This window comes from Thermobia domestica, chromosome 12, assembly GCF_964235325.1.
Source record: "Thermobia domestica chromosome 12, izTheDome1.hap1.1, whole genome shotgun sequence".
NCBI classification, from domain to species: Eukaryota; Metazoa; Arthropoda; class Insecta; order Zygentoma; family Lepismatidae; genus Thermobia; species Thermobia domestica.
The window spans coordinates 125862971-125886453 of NC_137465.1; the positions used below are offsets into that span (position 1 = coordinate 125862971).

General features: G+C 36.0%; 1 protein-coding gene across 1 annotated transcript in view; it reads left to right on the forward strand.

Annotated features, from left to right (window-relative positions):
* Window positions 1-1598: 1598 nt before the first annotated feature.
* The window catches only part of LOC145666627 (uncharacterized), a 79424-nt gene continuing 57539 nt past the window's right edge, over window positions 1599-23483 (forward strand). Inside the window, exons 1-2 of the mRNA XM_081734063.1 lie at window positions 1599-1840; window positions 18291-18432. Of these exons, the coding sequence (XP_081590189.1) occupies window positions 18300-18432 (133 nt within the window). The 5' untranslated portion in view covers window positions 1599-1840; window positions 18291-18299. The remainder of the gene's footprint in view (window positions 1841-18290; window positions 18433-23483) is intronic.

The window sequence follows — 23483 nt, forward strand, 5'->3', positions numbered from 1 at the left end:
CGTTTTCTTGTTGTACGAATTTCGTTCAGTTTTCTTCTCAGATTTTCGATGTAACACGGTATTTTCAATGCAGTTGCTAACGAATAAAACTAGTCTTGGGCGTTTGTGGGTTAATATTGAAACCGGAAGTGGTAATAGATTTCTACAGTTTACTGTTTTAGTAGAGCGATTACGGTGCAGATGGAATATATAGGGTGGCCCAAAAGTAGGTATACAGTCCCGTACTGATCAACCCATTGCTTTTTATATAATTTCTTATTGTTATCCTTCAGGTAGACTTAGTTTCTTTATTATTTGTTCTTAATGTCTTTTTACTAATATCTTAAGCTAGGAATAGCTGAAGCAAATAAACTTGTAAGCTAGAATGTTATACTTTATCAATGTTATACCTACTTTTGGGCCACCCTGCACTCTTGGAACATTTAATTGCTTATTAAAAACAGCTCCTCGCCATTTCTTACCGTTATTATTCTATAACGATCAACTTTGAAACCGGAAGTGGTTGATTTCTATCACTTCCGGTTTCACTATACAGATTAGAGTAGAGACGGAATATATTGGGACACTTAAGTGATTACAGAAAACAGTTTCTCGTCTTCAATTATGGTTTTTATTTTCTGGTAATCTCTGGTAATCATTGTTAAAGCCGAAAGTGGTTGATTTTTTGCCACTTCCGGTTGTAATAGAGAGACTAGAGTGCATATGGAACGTATTTTTGGAACGCTTAATCGATTACAGCTTCTCACCATCTATTACCGTTTTCTGATCCGTAGTGGTCAACTTAAAAATTAGAAATGGTTGATTTCTACTAGTGGTGGGCACAAAAACCGGTTTTTCGGTTTTCGGTTTTTAGAAAAACCGAAACCGGTTTTTGAAAATTTTCAAAAAATCGGTTTCGGTTTTTTCACCGAAACCGGTTTCGGTTTTCTTCAAAACCGGTTTCGGTTTTCTCCAAAACCGGTTCGGTTTTTTACCTGGTCCGGTTTCGGTTTTCTTCAAAACCGATTCCGGTTTTTTTAATTTGTTCTATTTCTGACCAGAATGGTGTTTCGTTGTTCTCCGGAAACCGAATCCATTTCCACAGAAATAGTTTTGTGTGTTTACGAAAAGTTTTCACCGAAACCAGTTTCGGTGAAAACCGAAACCGGTTTTGGAGAAAACCGAAACCGATTTCGGTGAAAAACCGAACCGGTTTTGGAGAAAACCGAAATGTCGGTTTTTCGGGTTTCGGTTTTTATAAAAACCGGTTTTCGGTTTTTATAAAAACCGGTTTTGCCCATCCCTAATTTCTACTCCTTTCGGTTTTGATATTGCTTCCTCAACGAACTCGATTCCTATATTTTGACCCACTACCTCCTTACCAAATTCAGTGGCGATCCATCAATTAAATAGTTTTTGAGATTTCTCCTTCCGGACGGATGGACGGACGGACGAACAAGGTAATGTATTATAAAGGAGTTTTAGTTAACCCAACTCCTTATTTAAAAAAGTTATAAATTAGAACGTTTTAAGAGAAAACAGAGAGAGATTGCTGCAGTGCTTCTTCCCTCGTTCCATATCGATTTCCAGGCGACCTCTGCTGGACATATTTCTCGTGACGTAATTCTGACGCACAATCCATGAGCTTGTATCACATGGATAACACAACACGTAGTTATTGTTTGCGTTGATACGAAAGCAAAGGAAAATATTTCACTTGCTTGAACAAATAGCATAAACTGTGAAGTTAAAGGTACTACTAAAGAAGCACTATGTACAGTTAGTCGTTCAAGGATTTAATACGTTTCTTCTTGTGCTTATCATTGGGAATACATGAACGAAGAACCTGTTTAAAAACGAGGTAAGTTGTTTTTATTAGTTTGACTTACTGAAGGATAGAATTTTTCATATTTTTTTCCTTAATTGGTATTGAATTTGCATATAAGTGAACTGTATAATAGTGTCCCTTAAAAATAAAGATGATGTATACTGCAAATTAACAGTGGCGTCGATAGACATGTTTCTTGCGGGTTGGTCATTTTTTTTAGTTTAAGTACGAAAACTTTATTTCTTATTCAGAGCCGTAGCTAGAGATTTCGGGGCCCGAGGGAAGTAGAATTCGGTGCCCCGTATTCTCCTCTCACCAACTTTTTTTTTTTTTAAAAATACATATAAGAGAAGCAGCTTTCGTTGTTATGCTACGCAGAATTCTTATCAAGCTGCTTGGACTGGCCATAGCAACAGCCGAAAGTGGTAATATCTTTTACAAATAAGAGCTGTTTACTAGAGTCTTATTTTGGACTTTCTGTTAAACTTGACAGAACTACTTTTGGTTGGTATACAGATCCACTTGGAGAACAGATATGGAAATTTACAATTACTTACAACGTTTCATACTGTCGATAAGAAATGAAATTTCAATAAGTTGGTAACTGTTTTTAAAACGTTCGAAATGGGTGTCAGTATTAATTTCCAGTAATAATTGTAAACTTTTGAAATTTTATTCTGCATGTGACCACATAAATAGCATTTTGATTTGCATTCTTTTTACGGTAAAACAAATATATATAGGGCCTACTTGTATATAGGCTATTTTGTGAAATGTACAGTGGCGAGGCTTGAGGGGAGACAGGGTAGACAGCGTCCACCCTTTAGAATTTTATTTGTATTAAGCCATTAAGCCTAAATTACTAACTTAAAATTTTGTAATTTAAAGATTCTGAACTTAAAATTTCCTATAATTTATTCTGACTTTTTTTTTTTTTTTTAATGTTTCTATATAAAAGACAAAGCAAAGCGTCTCGCGAAAGCTTGAACATTATTCCTCTTCTGCATCCATTCAACTTTCATCAACCTACAGAAGCGTAGGAGAAACAGCCACGTGAGAAGCTAGAAGTCCGCGGTCCGCGCGCTGTGATGTAGTACCCGCGAAAAGACGTTTGCTGTTCTGTCTACGTTTACAGGACTGCCTATCTTATTTATTTTAAGCTGGATTTGTAAGTGACAGAAACAGACCGCTATTTCTTCTTATTTGTTTTTATTTTAATCCATCTTTCGAACTCCCTCTATTAAATGTTAAATTGTTATAACGTACCCTTGAGAAACATTAGTATATATATTTTGCCCTTATGTGTCTCTAACATCAGAATAAAAAAAGAAGGCCCCTTCACAAAAAGTTGAGATGTATTGGCAATTCTATCACTTGTTTTTCGCGAGAGTGACAAGTACTTTTAGATGTCCAGGAAAACGCCGTCCCCCCCGTGGTTCGATTTAAGTTTCGTTTTGATCTGGGACCTGGATCAAGGTACCCGTGGACAAATTTTGGTAACTCGGTCCACTCGCTTGGTCCCCTGGCGCACACAAACACAAAGACAGACAGACAGACACACACACACACACACAAGTAAACTTTATTTTATTTATATTACCGTAGATTCTTCGCTCAATAATTGTGCAGATGAAAGATTTGAAAAATACAAAAATTGTAGAACTAATAAATTATAGAAAATTTAGTACGCATCAACAAATTCTTCCAAACGGCAAACCAAATGACTTGATATCCACCTTTCCTAATACTTTTTGCTCAGACCAGCTTAGGAATGAACTTTTCAACTTATGTTCTGATCGTAACAAACACATTTTGCTTCCCGAATACTTAGAATATATCCTCAGTAATGAACTTCAAAGCATATTATCAGGAAACAAGAATGCCCGTTTTCTTTCTGATTTTGAAAATCCTCCTGCGTACACTAAAAGTGATTATTCGGTACCTTATATATTACATCGTCATTAAGAAATATATAACATTTTTCTTTAAAAATAATAAGTAAAAACTTGTAACTCTTATTGAAACTTTTTGGTTGCGTGCGGAGCAAAAATTTTTTTTATTAAGTGTATTTCTTTGCAAACCGACAATAATATTGCTCTTTAATAAGGCGCCAATACTTTTATGGGTGCAGCGGGGGGCGCGGTGGCTCAGTAGTAGAGCGTTCACCTCTGGTGCGTGGGGTCCCGGGTTCGATCCCAGCCCCCGCCAAGTGAACTTTGTGGTGGACAAACACCGTGCTCGTGGGTTTTCTCGGGGTTCTCCCGTTTCCTCCCACTTTCTTCATTCCACCATTTTACTCATCTCTCATCATCACCGTCTCCTTTAGCCTCACCGGCATAACCGTGGGACGTAAAACTTAAAGATTTCATTTTTTTTATGGGTGCAGCGTCGTTTCCTCTTTTCCAACTTTTTTTTTTTTTTTTTTTTGCTGGCTTGGTGCCCTGTAGCTATCGGCGGCCAAGGCAACGGCTCCGCTCGCCCCCTCCCCCGTGTATCAACGGCTCTGTTCTTCCTCATCATTTATGGGTGTTTCAGCGGATAGCACCAATTTTCATACCGTCCGAACCTTTGGTAATGTAGTAATGCTAAATTTATCTCTCTCTCCACATCGTCGGAAGAACTTCAAAATGAGTCAGAAATGTATATTGTGTTCTTTGCTAGAACATGAATTACGGGGGGTTGCAAGCTACATTTGTACTTACAAATGTTACGAATATTTAACAAACAAGTGTCAAATTTACTACTGTACAAACGCAAAATAACTATTTAGTAAGAACTGTGGTTTCATTAAGAACAAAGACGGTAAAAAAATAATACTGCAGTACAAGCTATGCAGAATCTTGATGGAAATAATTATAAATTGGTGAAAATATTATTATTATTATTATTATTATTATTATTATTATTATTATTATTATTATTATTATTATTATTATTATTATTATTATTATTATTAATGAAGATTTCAGATAAATGTTGCATCTGAAATCTCAGGAGTCGAAAAGAAAAAACACATCAACAATAAGCAGGTAGACGGGTAGAGGGAGTGAAGTATTTAGGGTTTACGAAGGAGACGCCAGGTAAACAAGGTTGGGGACCACTGACAGACTTTTAATATTAGCACACATAATTTCTCAAATGTGTTTCTCGAATTTTACAGAATTAAAGCAGGGTTATAACTTGAATTTCCTTACAAATTAACTTTGTACTCATTTGGCAACTCTGCGTTGTTATGCAGAAACAATACCGGAAAATCGGATTAGTTATACAATTCGCGTTTTCTCGTGCTTTTCAAGCACATTTCATTAAAAGAAAAATATTTGAAGGCTGCATGCAAAGCACGTTTCTTCTCTATCTTTCTTTTTCTTTCTTTTTTCCCTTTCTTGTTTTTCTTTTTACAAAAAATCTTTCTTTCTGTAATGTTTTCAAAGACACGACCAAGATTAAGTTTATTACTCATAAATGTTGATATACGTGTATTGTGTATATTTCTGGGCAGCCCATTACAAATGCTCAATCCACTATTAACACAAAGTGAACATGATAAAAATGCATTTTTAAACAAATGCACAGACGAAAAAAAAAATCGAGATTCAATGCCAAGATATAATAGTTCAAGAGAAATAATAATGCCACGCAAGTGCTATGCCATCTTCTGAAACTAAAACAATGATTTATCTTAAATAATCGTGTAATGCAGTGATAGGCAAATTACGGCCTATGGATCAAATGTGGCCCCCTGAAAGGTTCTATCCAGGCGTCATGGTTTCTAATCTTACGAATGCAAAGAGCAGTATTCTTTTGAAAAAAAAGTTGTGTTAAAAACACTGGAAAATTAGTATTTAACTTCACTCCTGAGAATAAGTACATCCCAGTTCAAGGCAGAACTTCAATCACCAATGTGGCTTAGCAACAAAAGAATTTTGTAAAATGTATCATTATTGTTTTTAATAAATTAGGACAATGTTTAGCAGAAGGGGTCCAGCTATTTTACTAACATGTTACAATTTCGGTACTTTTTGTTCACATTTGGTTAGTTAGGTTAGTTCAGGTTAGTTTAGGTTACTTTGTTAGATCAGTTTAGTTTAGGTTAGTTTACTTTAGTTCAGGTTAGTATAAATTAGTAGGTTAGGTTAGGTCTAACTACTTGCATCTTCCATTTCTCCCGTAAATTTTGTATATTTTACGTACTTCTGGACCACGTTTGCTAAACATTTGCCATAAATTATACTGCTCTGAGTATTTTTTTCCTTTTTCCTTTGACCTTAAAAAAATTAAAATTTGACCATCACTAGCGTAATATGTAGGTAGTTTACTCTCGATGTGAGTTCCTTTCCCAGCAGTCTTCTAAATAATTAAAAAATGCTCATTTTGTTCGTCTTTAATAATAATAATAATAATAATAATAATAATAATAATAATAATAATAATAATAATAATTAGATGTAAGCAAGAGCGCCGATTTCTCTGTAAATTTGGGGGGACCCAGTCAGATGCAGAAGGTATATATATGAGGATGTTAAGACAAATTGCATTCACATTATGCCAAATATTGTATATTCATAAATACAATAGGGGGGCCCACATGAGCTTTGGGGGCCCCAGATCAGCACCCTTGGATATAAGCACCCGTCGTTGTGGTGTCTGAAGTCAGAGGTTGGATAAAAAGTAAAAGAAGAATGTCTCAACCATTCCATTGTTCAAGTATTTATCCACTGTTGTTGTGTGAGCCCGCATGGGTGTGTTTGTTACATACAGGCAAGGCGTTCTTAGAAACAACTAAAATGTCCATAAAACTTGACCTCCCCAATCTCCCTGAATCAAAAATTGAAACAACTGACCATTATTTCAGTATCGACCCGATTTGATGCTTCATATCTAATTTCATGTTCCTATCGTATATGGAGTAAGAAAATTTTGTCTGAAAATGGGCTCCCTCGAACGGCGGGAAGCTTCTCTGGGGGGCAGTTGCTCCCCCACAAGTTACGGCTCTGCCGATGACGTAGGCTCAACTGAAGAACATTTCGTGATACTTTCTTCATTGAGCAACGTGTATATAACTTGTTTTTGAGTTAAACAAGGAAATCTTGAGTAAGTCATTAAGACACTCACACAAGTTGCTTATATTTTCTTATTTATATTTCTATTTATATATTTTTTTATATTTGGGTATTTTGTTTATATTTTTCCATGAAACGATTTTAACTAGGTGTTAGTTTGGGTGGAAATTTAAATGGCGCGGTGGGTGAGTGATTAGCGTATTGAACTTCTATTTGGTGGACCCAGGTTCGAGTCCCGACCAAGCTGAAGCATTTTCAAGTTTTCTTGTTTCAATTTCAATGCATACTCAGTGTGATAAGCAAGATCTTCTCTCCTCCAGAAAGAAGATTATGTTGGAATGAGGAGAATTGGAGAAGGTCTCTCAATGGAGGCAACCCTTTACAAAGTTATTTCCAGTAGTTGATCTAGATTTGATATTTTAAGCTACTTTCAAACATTTTCTGATTCATTTGATTATACAGTATATAATGAAAAAATACATTACATACACAGCAATATTGAGATTAACATACGATGTTCATTGGACAACACGCTCTGAACCAGAGAGATTGATCTTAGAATGGAGAACTGTTTCGTTAGTCACCTACTTTAAAATTTTACTCGCATAAACACCTGAATCAGGGCTACCAACTGCTGTCAGTGTCAGAAAAGTTACGTGTAAGTTGGGTTGCATCTGTCTAGGCGTTCTCACAACTGCAAATTACCTGGGCCCCAAGTAATGGAATTAGAGAGCTTATGGGTGGAAATTACTTTTGTGGCTGGGTGTACATACCAAAATTAACATTAAAACCTTGAGTGAGCTAAGGTGGTGGTTGTTTACCAAAAAGCAAGTTCAGAGATGAAATATGCCTCCGGCTCAAGCTGCCCTTCACTCGTCTATAAGAAGAGCTCATTATTAAGCAATGATATGGCGAAGAGCTCACATTCCACAACCTAATATTCCACCCCAACTTCTGATTTTGGCTGGATGGTAAAGGAATATGAATACTTACCTGTCATGTGTGACATACCTTGTGCTCCTCAAGAACTACTTTCATCAGTACGCTGTTACTGTTTCAAGTTATGATGTCTAATAGCATCCTGCAAGAGTGTGCAAAATTATGTACTATGTACTGAAATGTGCTCATGCTCGGCTGAGACTGATAAATGTGAGAATGTTACAAACCTTGATGAAGTGGATTATGACGACAGTGATATCGAAGACTTTATGCTATTCTGAAGTTGAACTTTTCATTCAGTTTCAATTTTGACAATTTTTTAACATCTAACTAGGGATGATTCCATACCGGGACCAAGCACCTTTAGGAAACCTATACATCGTCTGAAAGCTCTTGCCATAAGTACGAAACCGTTTTCAAATCACGGGCAAACCCACAACTTGACCCTATGAGGGTCCGCTTTGTTGGTTTCTAAAATATATTTTCTCGAAAGGTTGCGTCACCATGTAATAATGAAACTCCTATGACCAGATGTATGTATGACTCATCCAACTCTTTCTTTCTACGAGTTCCTAACCAGTACCGTTCGTTGCTGCATGGTCAGCAGTCATGTTCCATGATATATGTTCAGCCACATGTTCATATTATTAGACAATATAAAAATACCGCCAAGCTCGTATACTGCTATTTCAAGAACTTTCATATTGAAAACGTTAGCAATACTGACAGACAGGTGCTTGGAGAATGGTACCAACCACAGTATGTTTGCTGTTGTGTCGAATGATGTTTATTTCAAGTTTTGTCTCTATGCATGCAATGGTCAGGCAACCTTTCGAGAAAATGTATTTTAGAATGATTGGAAACACTGACACTATGAATGCATATGGGTTTACACTAACATACTACGAACTAGTATGGGCTGCATTCTAATTATGTCCGCCAATGCTGTCGACTTCATGTGAAAATCTTGAATGTTCGCATTGGTTGGCAACACTACCAAACTGGGGTTTTGGAAAACGAGAGATGCATTCACACTGTTTTTTTCATTGTCCAATACTGTATCTGTCACATTTGTTCTATATTCGTTCAATGGCACACCATTTGCAACATTATGATATTTACACTTGGTTGGCAACACTGACAACCTAGGATGGTTGGGAGACGATAATATTCAAGATCTTTTTTTTTCTATAGTGTCGTGTGATGTTTCTGCCAAGCATAGCGTATAAACGTTTCATTGCACGGTACCTGTTTTACAACTTCTCATTTTTTAGAAAAATGGTTGGCAACACTGACAAACTGGAGTACTTGGGAGAGGAATACGTTCATAGTATATTTTCTCTAATGACTAACGATGTTTATGCCACGTTTCATGGATATACATCCAGTGGTACAGAAACCATCTTCCACATTGCATTTACAGTTCGTTGGCAACACTGACCAAATGGGTAGGTCAGGGCGCAAAGTGATATCATCAAACCCTTGCCCAAATCACGTTCTAGCAATGAGCCCAAAAAAAACATGATGGGCTCAGGCGTTTTTGCGTGATACATCTAAACATTCATTTCTATTCTGTCGAATATGCCATACATAGCGTCACAAAAACCAACAAAGCGAACCCTTATAGGGTCAAGTTGCGGGTTTGTCCGTGATTTGAAAACGGTTTCGTACTTCTCATGGCAAGAGCTTTCAGACGATATATAGGTTTCCTAAAGGTACTTGGTCCCAGTATGGAATCATTCCTAGTAAGTACATAGTATATAGTAACTATACACCGATAATAATGATAATTTGCACTAACATATGCAACATTTAGTAATAAGTTTCCTTTGCCCTGTCTTAAGTCTATAAAGCTTTTTTTTTCTATTCCTGTACTAATGGATTTTCAAACTGTTAACTGCAGACTGTAGTTTTATATATTTCTATACTCGTTTTATTTTATTTTGAATACAATTAAAGCAGACAGTAGAATAATTGTAGCAAACTAAAGAGTAGAACTGCTAAAACTTTTTGTTTAAGAAAAGATAATCGAAAACGGATAAAAAATAAACGAGACAGAAATGGGTTTCAAGTTCATCCGTCCGCTATCTTGAAATGGTCATCATTTTTGCCAGTGAAGGGTCCAAGACCTTCACCATCACATCTCGTACATCTTCAGTATCCAATAAAATTGATTTCTCCATATTCGCAGTTAGTTTAATCTCATTCCAAACTTCTTTTCCAACAATATTTTAAAAAGTACAAAAAATGACCCAAAACGTGAATTTTGCATTTTGGGTGAAAACTAAAGTAGATAGCAGAAATGTAATAAATAAAAGTATAGAGCTATAAAGACTTTTCGTTTTAAGATGATGATCGAAATCGGATGAAAAATAACCGAAATAGAGACAAATGAAAATTTCATTCGTCCGCCCTCTTGGAACGGCCACCATATTTGGCAGTCGTGGGTCCCAGATGTCCACCATCCCTTTTCTTATTCTACAATGCACAAGGAAAAAAATGAGACCACTTACAATACTTAATCATATAATTGCACAGGGGATGTAGTTACGAAAAGTACTAAAAGCACATGGCTTTCTGGTTCAAATGCACTCGTTCGATTTCTTTTCTTTTTTTTTCACATAGAAAGCACAAATACAGCATTACAAAAGAAAACGTTATGTATCCAAGCAAGATGTTGTAAATATGATTTCAAGCCTGCAGCTCACTTTGCAGAATTTCCGAACAGATACTGCCTTTGACACGTTCTGGACAGATGTAGTAGGAAAAGCAAACGAACTTGGGCTTTCAGAACCACCTCTCCCGCGACCAAGAAAACTTCCAAAACGGATCAATCAAGGTGATAATCCCCACGAATATGAAAACCCACAACAGCTAAATTGTCAACAATATTTTGAAACTATTGACACAACAGTACAATGTTTAGAATCACGGTTTGATACTAAAATAAAACATTTTCTAGGGCTCTGTGAACGGTTTATCATTGGTGAAACAAATTATGTTAGTGCTATAGATGAATTTTACAAAGACGATATAGATATCGAACGGCTCAAGCTGCATCGTAATATGTTACTTGATCTTCGCAAAACACAAACTAGTTCCCAACCTTTCCGAAGTTTCGCATGTGTACTTGATTTCTTAAAGCAAAACACTTATCTTCAAACCATGTTGCCAGAAATCGTTAAGTTCGTTCGATTATTTTTGACGCTACCATCCACTACTTGCACAGCGTTAGCAATTTTAAATTGTCATCAAGAACTTTCTGCAGCACTTGATCTTATTGCAGACGAATTTATAATGCGTACCGAAATCCGCAGGCAAACCTTTGCTATGAAACAGAAGTAATTCTCCGTTTTCCACCTACAAACCTGAATCTGGATGGAAGAAAATCAACTAAATACAAGTAAGTTAATATTAACATAATATTACAATTTAATAAGAAATTTAAAATTTGGTAGTCATATCTTATTCATAAAAGTGTTTTGTCTTACTGTATTATTCAAACATTGGAAATGATCATTTTTTCTGCCTCCCAGCAAAAATATAGGTGTTGTTACGGGAGAGGACACTCCCTTTTACAGACATCTTTCACTTGCGAACAAATAGTCATGTCCCATTGATGTTAGCTATCGAGGGGTTTTATTGTACTTGCAGAAATTAACTGAGCCTATTATGCGATAAAAAGCTAAACAGTTTATTGGTTATAGTGAATTCTTAGTCATTATCGTTTCTGAATTGTTGCAAGTATATTGTTGAATTGACTTGATTATCATTCATCGTATCTTTTCAGCAGCAAGGCTATATGAGACGTGGATCTACAATTTAAGCTGAAATCCGACCCACTGTCGTTCAATGCTCTCCCACCGGGAATCGAACCCGGGACTCTGTGCATCAGAAGCACGCACGCTAGCCACTAGACCAGCGGGGAGGGCTGTAACGTATTGTAACGAGCTGTCAGTAGTGCATTATTGGCGCACAGAAACGGGGAATGTAAAGAGGGAGAAACTGAATGAAAAATGTTAACCAGAGCGAAGCGGAGGAAGGGGAAGGATTATGCTACAAGGTGTCTAAATCCACTCTGATTAAAACCAGTTGGTTTTCAACCAACTAACCCTACATCCATTCTTCCTATTTAGAGTAGTTGAGCTCCTCCCCCCCCCAATGTTTTCTTCGTGTCGGCGCCTATGTCTGTATGTCACAAACATGCCTGTTTGTAATAACAAAATATTGTCTGTATGCAATAACTAAAGCATTACTCAATTTAATTTAAATAATAAGAACCAGAAAGTTTTGTATGATGATCAGTAGGCCTACATTTTCTTTTAAATTATGTTGAGTTCCATAAGAAAAAGTGCAAGTAGATTTTTTAGGAGAATGCATTCGAACTCCCTGAAAAACTTTTACCCGGGAAAAGTTATGAATGAGTTAACAGAGGATTTCCTCTCTTTTTAAACTAACTAACTCTATGGCTTATGGAACCCAAAGGTTCAATGCCGCGTTCACAAAAGATCTGCACTGACTTCTATCCTTAGCCAACTGGATCCAGATTCTGCTTTGGATTCCTATCCCTGCGAGATCCATCTTAATATTGTCCTCCCACCTGCGCCTAGATCTTCCTAATGGTCGTTTTCCGATTGGTCTTCCAGTCAAGACTTTGAATGCATTTCTAATTTCTTCCATCCTAGCTACATGACCTGCCCACCTAAACCTCCTAGACTTGATGAACCTAACAATGTTTGGTAAACTGTATAAATTATGTAGTTCGTCGTTATGAAGTTTCCGCCATTCCCCATTCCCGTTCCTCTTTGGTCCAATATTCGTTTCAGGATCTAGTTCTCAAATACTTTCAATCTACGTTCTTCTCTCAGATAAGCGACCATGTTTCGCAACCATACAGTTGATAAAATGATATCATTAAACAATGTCAGAACAAATATAAATCATCCTGATATTTTTGAATGGAGAGTTCTTATGCTTCTTGTATATCGTCAAAGAAAACTTGAACAAGACCATTCAATACCTCAAATTTACACGTTGAAAGGAATATTGTTCAAGGCCCTTGAACAATAGTCTCGAATGAACTTGACAATTTTTACACGATCAAAGAGGTATTGAATCATATTTTATATAGTTATTAGCTGAACCTGCGCTCTCTATACAGCGCATCATTCACATATGAGCATAAATCTCCTAATCATTCCTTATAACATCTGTACATGCCCCTTTACAGACACAAGTGAAAGACGTATTGCTTAAAAGAAAGCCAAGGGGTATCATAAAGGGGAGACTTTTTTCGATTATTTTTTCTCGATATCTCGCACCGTTTGCAAGATTTGAGCCTGCTTCTGGTTGGAGTTTCTAATTAATGTATGACCAGTGTTTTCTTTCTTCTTGCATGCAGTATGTAATAAGCAAATACATTACATACACAATTAATTATAATGTCAGTTATATATGGTGTTCATTGCGCAAAACACTCCCCCCCCCAAAAAAAAGGTTCATCTTAGACTGGAGAAATGGTTATCCTTCCTTTTCTATTATTATTTGGTCATGAAACAAACGCCTGAGACATATACAACAGTGTGGTGTTGGAATGTATAATGCTTAGGATGTGATGCTTTAGTTTTTTTTTTTTTTAATTTCAGCACTTCCAATGTACCCGTAAAAATGTAATAAAGAAATAGTGCCCATGTTTTTTTAAAAAAATATTCAATTAGAACTGGACAATCTACATGAAATTTGCAATCGATCAGTGAAAACGTCATCTTTCTACAGCCTGTAGTTTCCGAGATCTCATTGTCGAAACGGTTGGACACAAACATATAAACGTAGTTTAAAAGAGCTCCAAAGATGGCAGCACAATTCATTTGCATTTATTTCGGAGAAGGCTTATTAAAGGCAAAGGCCTTTGAACAATAATTTAAAAGGATAAACTTTGTGAAAAATATTTCTTTAAGTAATTTATTTAAAGTACACTCTTTTAAAAATATTTATCTTTCTTATAAACGTAAAATCTCACATAACCGTAAATGAAAGATTTGAAAGCCAAAGTTATAGGTTAGAGCTCGGTCGCTCTTAATTGGTACTGTAGCATTTTAATAGATAGATTGACAGTGACGGCCGGTGGATTGTGGTTTCGGGTGTTGCAGTACGAACGATAAAAGACAGAAGATATAAAGTGGACTCGTTGACTAATCAGCATAACCTTAGATGCAAATGCTATGTGACATGTGAAATTAAATAAAATTCTGTTGTTTTTTTTTTAATAAAAAATGCAGAACATTTTATCCGATTAATCACCTTAGTAAGTTCATTCTCCTCTCTTTGATTAGAGCAAATCTGTCTAATACATGCTGGTTGAACTCTGGTATTGTTATTGTCAGATCTTTTTCGATGGAAAGCATAACCAATAGTGATAACCTTACTTGGAACATTCAATTCCTTGAAAGTGTCAATTCTTTTTCATGTAGAAAAATACTTTTCGTCCTTTGCTGACGTCATAAGTACAGTTAATATTAATTTCAGAAGCTTTGTAGATTCACTAAATATTTTTTCTAGATTATTGCGAAGGATTCATTCTAGCAAACTCAGTCCCTGACAGTGATCCGAATTCCTCTTCAGCGTTGACTGAAGAGAGTTCGTAACAGAGATTAGTGTTATAAAAAAATGTCTATTGATCACACTTTATTCACAGTTTAAAATTTAAAATAAATTGAGGAAATGTATCTAGTGCAAACATTACTGCCATAAAACTTCCTGTAAATTTAAACTGGATTTTTTTCGAACACACTCCTGAATTGTCCTTTGTTTGTTTTGTCTAAGCCTTAATTGCAAGTTTTTCCTCAGCTAAAAGCTGGTCAATGTTTTTTGTAAGTTATTTACAGAAGTCACGGTATACAATTCATTCAGAATTTGTTGGTTATTTACAGAATTAAAGCACACACAATAAAACTAAATCTAATAAATAAAAACCAAAACAGTGTTACAACAGAGGTACTGACTGGTATATAAATTCCGAATGTCACATATTCATACATCAACACACATACATGTGCGTAAAAGAAAAAAAAAAAAAAACTACATTCCAAATCATCCGTCTTGGTTCTTACGCAGTGCACGACGAACACAATATACTTCCACATGAGGCGAAACAATGCTTATCAATGTCATATGTTCTGGAAAGGAAATCTCGAAACCCGCCAGAATAGTTTCAGCATGTATACCTAACAGAAGGTAAAAGTCGAAGAACATGAAAACAAACAGCACTACCAGTTCTACACCCAGAAATGTGTGTTGGGAGGGGTTCGATACGTCTATGCAATATATGCTGCATTTAAAAAGACGATAAGTAATAACTGTCACCTATATTCTTAGCAAAATAATAATAATAATAATAATAATAATAATAATAATAGAACAATTGTTTTTAAGAAAAGAGAGAGTACATGATGAGGCGTAAAATAAAATATTTAGCCTACAGCAATCGTTTCTCTGTTAAACAAGTATAGTTCGTTAGGAAAGTCTACAAATGTTAGTAAAGTTTCGAAATTTTTGGGAGGTCCGGACCCGGTGGACCCCTCTCGTGGCTACGCCCCTGAGCATTGCTAACTAGTCCCAAATTCAATGTGGCGTTTCTCATCATACAGTTTTATGTGGAAATTATCAAGAGTATAAAATATACTTATTTTATAAAGAAATATGTATATACTAAAATATTAGGCTATCCACAGAGGGAGGGGGCGATTCTACATACTGACTTATTAATATTTGAATCACAAATTACTGTGGAAGAGGCCTTCATTATCAATATAAACTAAGAATTAACTTGTAAATGCGGGTCTATTTTCATTTGTTTTCTGCTCTACTAGATATTTTTTCTTATTTTGTAATTCTCCAATCACTTTTTTAAATTGTCATTATATTGATTTGATTTAGTGTAGTCCCGTAATTTAAAAATATGAATGCATAAAAACAAATTCCATTTGTTAATTGCTAGTGAAATAAAATTTAGAAATCTTATTTAGCCTGTAAAAAACCTTCTCGTTCACTGGAAACCGTGCTGTGTTGCAGAAGCACTGCAATGACCAGTCCCTTTAACTTCTGAGATAGGGGAAAGGAAACTTAACATTCGCTCCAATTCCCGTACTGAAGGAATCTGGTCGTTGTATACTCGATGCAACACAATATAAATTAGAGACTCTGTGATGGATTATTTTTCAGTTTTTAAAATGGATTAACGGAACGAACAGTTACAGAAGTAAAAAATATGTTATTTAAAGTATATATATATGCGAGTATTAAAAAGTATTTTTCTGTTATTTACTACTATTGATACTTTTTTCTTGAAATACTTTGGTCGTTGCGCAACGCTGCAACACTAACATTAGCCGCCACTGGTTATGATAGATGACAGTCCAAAACAAGTGACTGAAACCATGAAAACAAATGAAAGCGAAATTGCGCACTGATTTAGTTTATACCTGCGCATGAATACCTATAATATTAGCATTTCTCTCCTAACTTTCTGAGGGCATTTGGAATTTAGTAGATTATATTAAATCATTTAGAAAACAGGTCAGTTGATTTTGTAACAACACCATCGAATTTTCACTAAGTATTTTGACCCTTTTACCTTAAGAGCAGGTTAGGTTAGCTTACGTTAAAAGAGTAAAGTGCTGCTTAAGTATAAAATCTTTCCGTGTAATAAGCTTTATCAAAAGTCATATTCTTCATATGGCGTACTGATGACAGAATCACACTCCAGAAAAAATCGAATTGTTTCCCGAAATTGTGTGTAGCAAGAGGCAATGACTGCCTTTTGCTGTTATTTATGCTATGGCATCGAAGACTGTTAAAAAAAAAAAAAAAAAAAGGCTGAACACACAAGAAACCAAACGAAGCAATGATAATATTTTTTTTTCAGGTACTGTATTTACCGCCCATATCTGCACCAGACTTTCTTCACAAACTTCTTATATTTGGTACTGGTTATGAATAGCCCGTCAAACAAATAATAATTTTACTGTTAAAATGTGTAAGTGCATACGAAAGAGGATTGTCTGGGACAATAATTTCCACTGTCGGAACCAGAGATGTTCACCCTCGCGATGGTGGCCCTCTCGAGGGCATTCTCACCCTCAAATTCCCTCGCCCACAATGTCGCGAGGGCGAGGGTGCGCGAGAGATAAAACAAGCTTCGACAGCGAGGGCAATGGACAACTCCCTTCGCGAAGGCGAGCTCCAAATGTCACTGCGAAAGCGAGAGTGAACGAGGAGAGGTCCAACTGTCACTGTGACGGCGAGGACAAGTTTCGACTGCGATGGCGAGGGTGCGCGAGTGCGAGGAGAAATTCCCAACACGAGGGCGATGGACACCTCCCTTCGCGAAGGCGAAGTCAACTTCCACTGCGATGGCGAGGGCATGCGAGGGAGAAGAAGCTTCTTTAACAACAAATATTTTGAATTTGTTGTTTGACCATTCAGATGAAAAGTTGATGTCATAGCAAGATTATTGATTGGTGATATTCTTCCTTTCAATTAATTGCAGTAGATAATTTCTCTTGTGTACTTCTACATAATTAATAAAAATATGAACGTAAATAAATATAATATTTGCATGTTTCTCATGAAAGTTTTCGGATAGAAATAGCACTACGCTTAGAAGCGGGTGTGCCTCATTGTTGTCCTGCCTGTGCTAGAGACTTTTTTGATAAAAAGTGTATACACTGTCATGTTTAAAGTCATAAATTTTGCTCGAACATATATTACGTGCCTTTTTAAAAAATTTTTCAACAGCTATGCGTACGTAGTATTTGAGTTATTACTCAGAAACTTCACAACACAATTATGTGAAAGAATCGGCCACCTAGATGGCCCCGTAGGACAGGGGAACAGCTGTACTGTCGTTTCTGGAAGAAAGCATTCAACTTCCGGGATAAGTGTTACCATTTTTTTCTATCGTGTCACAACTCATACTCCGGCTGAAATCGGCGTTCCATTCTGCCAATTCTTTCATGACCATCTACTTCCATTAATCATCCGTCTCCTTTAGTCTAAAGGTCATAATTGTGCGACGTTAAACTAGAATTTTAATTGTACAAGCTAAATATTTGGGGGGGGGTATTATCGTTCAGTGATTGAACACACTCTTCTGGAGGGAGGACTCTTAGTTCGATTCTTTAATTTCCGGTAGAAAACTAAACCGGTAGTTTCCGGTTCATGAGTATTCACTGGTTTCGCCCTTGTTCCTGTCAGCAGTAGATTACTGAAATTTTGTTTTTGTGAAGGCCCTATACAACATATTAGTGTCAGAATATGACTTCCTGATTGCATTCAGATTGATCTTGTTCCACTGGAGACAAAACTATACATGGAAACTTATCCTGTATTTACAAAACAAAGTATGATACATTGTTTACATTAGTTATGATCACTTTGTGTTTCATGTGTAGATAAACGTACTACAGTTTTCTTTTTATTTTTAGCATTAATAAATGGTCCTGTTGTTGCGGTCTCCATCGTCTCTTTACCAACTTTGTCTTCGAATTCTTGTACCTCGATTGGAACAAATCAGCAAAAAATTCAACTGGGACGACCCAAAGACAATCGGACCAATTGATCATTTGCGTAAGTGTGTGGTTATTCTTATTTGAATATATTTGTTGAAATTTCATAGGAATTACAAGTACTAAGAGCCAGCAAAGTAACCATTACAGGAGACGTTTAAATAGAGACTTCACCGAAAATATAGACAGAATAGTGAATTGGCTCTTCAAAAGTGGTTAACAAAAGGTGTCGAATTATGATATTTGAGGTCCATAGAATAAGCATTTAAAAAGGACTGTCGCTGGTAAATCAACATATGTTGTTCACCTGGTAAGTGGAAGGGTGGATTCAATTCCTGTGTAGTTCAACGATTAGATCTTTCTCTATGTTTCTAACAGAGGATATCTTAGGGTGTGGAAATAAATTCTATCTTCATGCATAGTCCGATAGCAATGATTTGATCGTTGACGAAGATCAGAACTAAAGCTAAATATATGCGGAAAACCTGCTAGGTAATCGAATGGAAAGGGTGGTAGGTAAAACGGTTTAGTGTAGAGAAGTTGTTGCAAAGAAATTCTAGTACAGTGCTGTGAATGCTGTAATGAGTTATTTCGACTCATAAATTGCAAAGTCAGGCGATGAACCCATTTCTATCGGGCTATGCGCCATTTTTTTTATCTCATCTCCGTCCTTATTCATTGTAGAGCTAATTAATGAAGAATTATTAGAATAGTTTATCTAGTTACCAACTAACAAATATATGATAGTATATTTACTAGAATTCAAAAGTAAATGTGGTTTCACCGTGTTCTGCAGTAGTGGATATCCTTCATCGCATGCAATAGGCATAAGCATTCATTGCACATGTAGCTCAATGCTTTACACGTCATCATAACACGTAGAACGGGAGCTGTGTAAGATGGTCAGATACAGGTTAAAGTTCTCGTATACACTGATGTCTGCATATTCGCCCACCATCAAAGAGGAAACAGTTGTAATCATAAAAAGAATCCCAATTTTGTCCTCTACAAGTTTACTATTAATACTACTACATGTGTTCTCTGTATTGAAGTGTGAGTATCAATGGCATACACAGAATTTTTTTTAGGAAGTCCGAAATTTTTAGAAAATCATTTTCAAGTGAAAGGAGTAAAGAGCAAGTTAAAAAAAATAGAAAACATAGATAGTCGACGAAATGCAGCCTAACCCGAAATGAGATGAGTTCAAATTTCCTAATATCTCTTAGGACAGTATAAACCGTAACTTTATCCTAGAAAAAAAAAGAAAGAAAGAAAAGAAAAGAAAGAAAGAAATGAAACCAGATTCGGAGAGCACGCGAATGGAAATATTTCGAAATTAGGTGATGTATAAGAATGACTAGAGGTGCAAAAAGGTCAGTTACTTTTGGTACGGAGGTTTTTTCCCATTAAAAAGACGATTTTTTCGTAAAAATTGAAATTTTCGATTTTTCTGGACTTTTTATGTCAAAGGTATTCTTCCAGAACCATCTTTGTTTTCCTGTAATGGATTCTACAATTAAAAAGTGTCTTTACAACATTACTTATGAGTTCTGTCCTGTCATGATTTAAGTACCGAAATTTTAAGAAATTTTAGTATCCACTATTTTAAATTTTGACAGAGGATCATACATATAATGAAATATATTGTCAGGAAAAGTGCTCTGACGTTAAATTCACATATTTCAGTTTCGTGCAATCAATTTCTGAATACAGTTTGAAGAGATGATGCATTACAGTTTATAACAGCAAATGTTTTGACGACACATCCTCATATTTCTTGAATTCAAAAGCAATACTTATGACAGTGTATGAACTGAAATATGGTAAAGAGGCCGTTATGTTATAGTAATCTAACACATGTGACAGTATCATCAATTTGTCAAAATTTTGGATTGAAATCTGATAGGTAATTAAAACCGATTAATATTAACAACAATTTCACACTTTGAACAATAGAGATAACTCATAGTGATTGCCTAATCACTTTGAATTTTTTGGTTAAAATGTTTTATAAGTTTTCAAAAATTTTTAGTTTAAAAAACTTTTTCGATCACTGAAAATTTTTGTTCTAAACATTTTGTTTGAAAACTTTTTGGATCACAGAAAAATTTTGTTTTAATTTTTTTATTTAAATTTTTATTTTAAAATTTTTAGTTGAAATTTTTTCACATATCATGTTTATTATGAATTGAGTCCAGGCTCCCCGTAAAATTTAGGAATCATATTTAGTAGACATGAATTGGAAATTCAAAATTTTTACTTGAAACTTAATGGGTAACTTATTAAAACCTATAGATACGCAATAGATAGCAATATGCAATAGATACGCAATTTCACACTTTGAACCTTAGGGTTTGTAGTTACAATTCATAGTTTAAGGTGAAAATTATTATTTTTGGAGCAATCTGATTGGTTTATCAATTATTACTGTGAACTTTAGTATTTACAGCCACGACTCAGTCTGTCATTGGTAAGAAACTATTTTTGGTGTGATTGGTTGATCAATTAACACTTTAAACCTTAGGACTGTAGTCACTACTCATAATGTATCATTAATGGAAAGTTATTTTAACGAAATCTGATTAGTTGTAAGCAAAGACACACATACAGACACACACACACACACACAAAACAACTTTTAAACCAATTTTTATTGATTGAAAATATCTGCAAACATAATCCCTCCCATGATTAAAAAAATGCCAAAAATGGTACGTTGTGATTCACTCTTAATTTGGATCTGTATTGTAACTTATGATAGATAGAATGTTTGATCTGTGGAAGACAGAAACTTAGAAGAAGTACATCAAGTTCACCACAGTTTGAGTTCTGGGCTATGGCAACCCTCCCAACATTTATGAATCAAAATTGGTAGATACCTATGTTAAAAGATATGTATTTTGGTAGATACGTTACTTTGCACATCTCCCAAAATGTAGGAACAAAATGTAATAGTCTTTTTTATGTCAATGCTATGAATTTAAACATGGTAAGGACCTTGATACGTGGTTGTATAGAATACCTATGGCGATATCAGTCATTTATTTAAATTTTAGGCTTGAAACATGATATTATCATTAAAACCAATTGGTATACATCAGTTTCACATTTTGGATCTTAGGATTTGTAGTCGAGACTCATGGGAAGAGTGGGACGAGGTGACATGTAAAAACCATAAAAACGACCGACATTAATGTCGAATTTATAGTTGTCGGGGTCGCTGAGATTAATAGTGACTTCTGATACCATTTAAATCATAGTTCAGCCTCCAGTGAGTATAAAACAGCCCCCAGCGGTTGGGGTGGTAAGGGATGGTATATAAAAATAATATCCGATTAGCAAACCCTAATCGGCATAGAACATGAATAGGTGGGAAATAAAATGTAAATTACAGAGAAGAGAGTCGAATCCATAGTTATCGGGAAGGCCAAGCTGGTTGGTGACAGTCCCCCGTGGCATTTAAGCCTAAATTTAGGTAATAACGGGCATATATATAGGGTGTCCCAATTGAATCTCCCTATTCATGTCCCATTTTCATTTCTGTATTTCTCCGACACTATTTGAGATATCCAAATAAACTAAAATGCACTAAGAAGATACACTCATTAAGTTTGTATACAAATATTAAGAAAGTCAGAACACTTCAACATGTGCCCCACCAGTCCAAGTGCACATTGTCTTCTGATACAATTTCGCGACCACCACCGTGCTTTTTAGCCACTGAACTAGTCGCCAGGAAATTCTGTTTCCATACTCGAATTGTTTTCGCATTAGGGTGTTTTCTCTAGTATTCCTGGCGGAATCGTCGTTGCATTGCGACAATGGAACCAAGTTCTCCATACCACCACACTACCTGCGCTTTTTCTGCGTTGGTCGCCATTTCATTGCTCCTGCTTCCACCACCACACCTGGCGAGATTTTTGGGATCGACAAATTCCTAACAAAACTCTGGTGTTTCTTCTACTGTATTACATCTGGAAAAGAAAGAAATACACATACAATAGAGCGTCGATTATCCGAAGTATTTGGGGGACATGGGTGTTCGGAAAACTGGTTTGTTCGGATAATCGAACTGTACTGTACTGTACTATACTGCACTGTACTGGACTGTACTTCTACAGCCAGTGCCAAACCAACAGAAGTATGCTGATTGTTGAAACACAGCGACTGGCGGCTTGGCCGGTCAGCAGCGCCTTATGAAGGCCCCATTAGAAGCAATGTTCCGCCAGCGGTGGCTCAGTGCGGCGACTACTGTGGGAAACTTGGTTTGGGAGTGAGAGGGATGATGGACGGTAGGGTGGGAGAGTAACAGGTGCGACCGAGTACACAGTTCGGTTAAGCGGTCGTTCGGTTGACCGACGTTCGGATAATCGACGCTCTACTGTACATTAATTTACCACCACGAAATGAAAATAGGGCGATTCAATTGGGACACACTATATATATATATATATATATATATATATATATATATATATATATAGTAGGACGTCGATAATCCGAACGCGGTCCCTAGAAGCTATTTACATTTTGCCTTAGCGCTAGCGATAAACAAACAATAGGGTTGTCCGTCGGCGTTGTGTGAAGTCAGTGTTTTTACAAAAGTACACTCATATGTAATTGTGTATCATAATATTTTTATTTTCCCTTAGGCCTATACAAGTTAAGTTTTAAGTGTGATGTTCTCTATGTAGTATGTTCTCTATCTAAGTATCCATGTTTTACCATCCTGCGTTATCGGTGCAAGGAACTGTAAAAAGGAAGTTGAAGTATAGGAATACTCCTTTAAGTACTAATGGTGCGTTCGTTTCGCTGGTACCGGTGTATTCTGAAACATGGATATTTAGATAGAGCGTACACAAGTTCCTGTGTAATTCCTTAAACCGCTTGGGATAAGCCTTATAGTTCCTAAGTTAGGGAGTTTTGAAAAATGATTTTTCGAATTTTCAATTGATCATAACTGTGAAAGAAGGCATTTTTCGGCCAATGTTTATTAGAACTTTTTTTTTCTTTCATTTCGTATAAGGAATCGGCTCCCAAAGTTTGTCGGTGGAGTTACCTACCACCCTGTATATATATATGTTCATGTTTCACCATACCTCTCGAACGTTT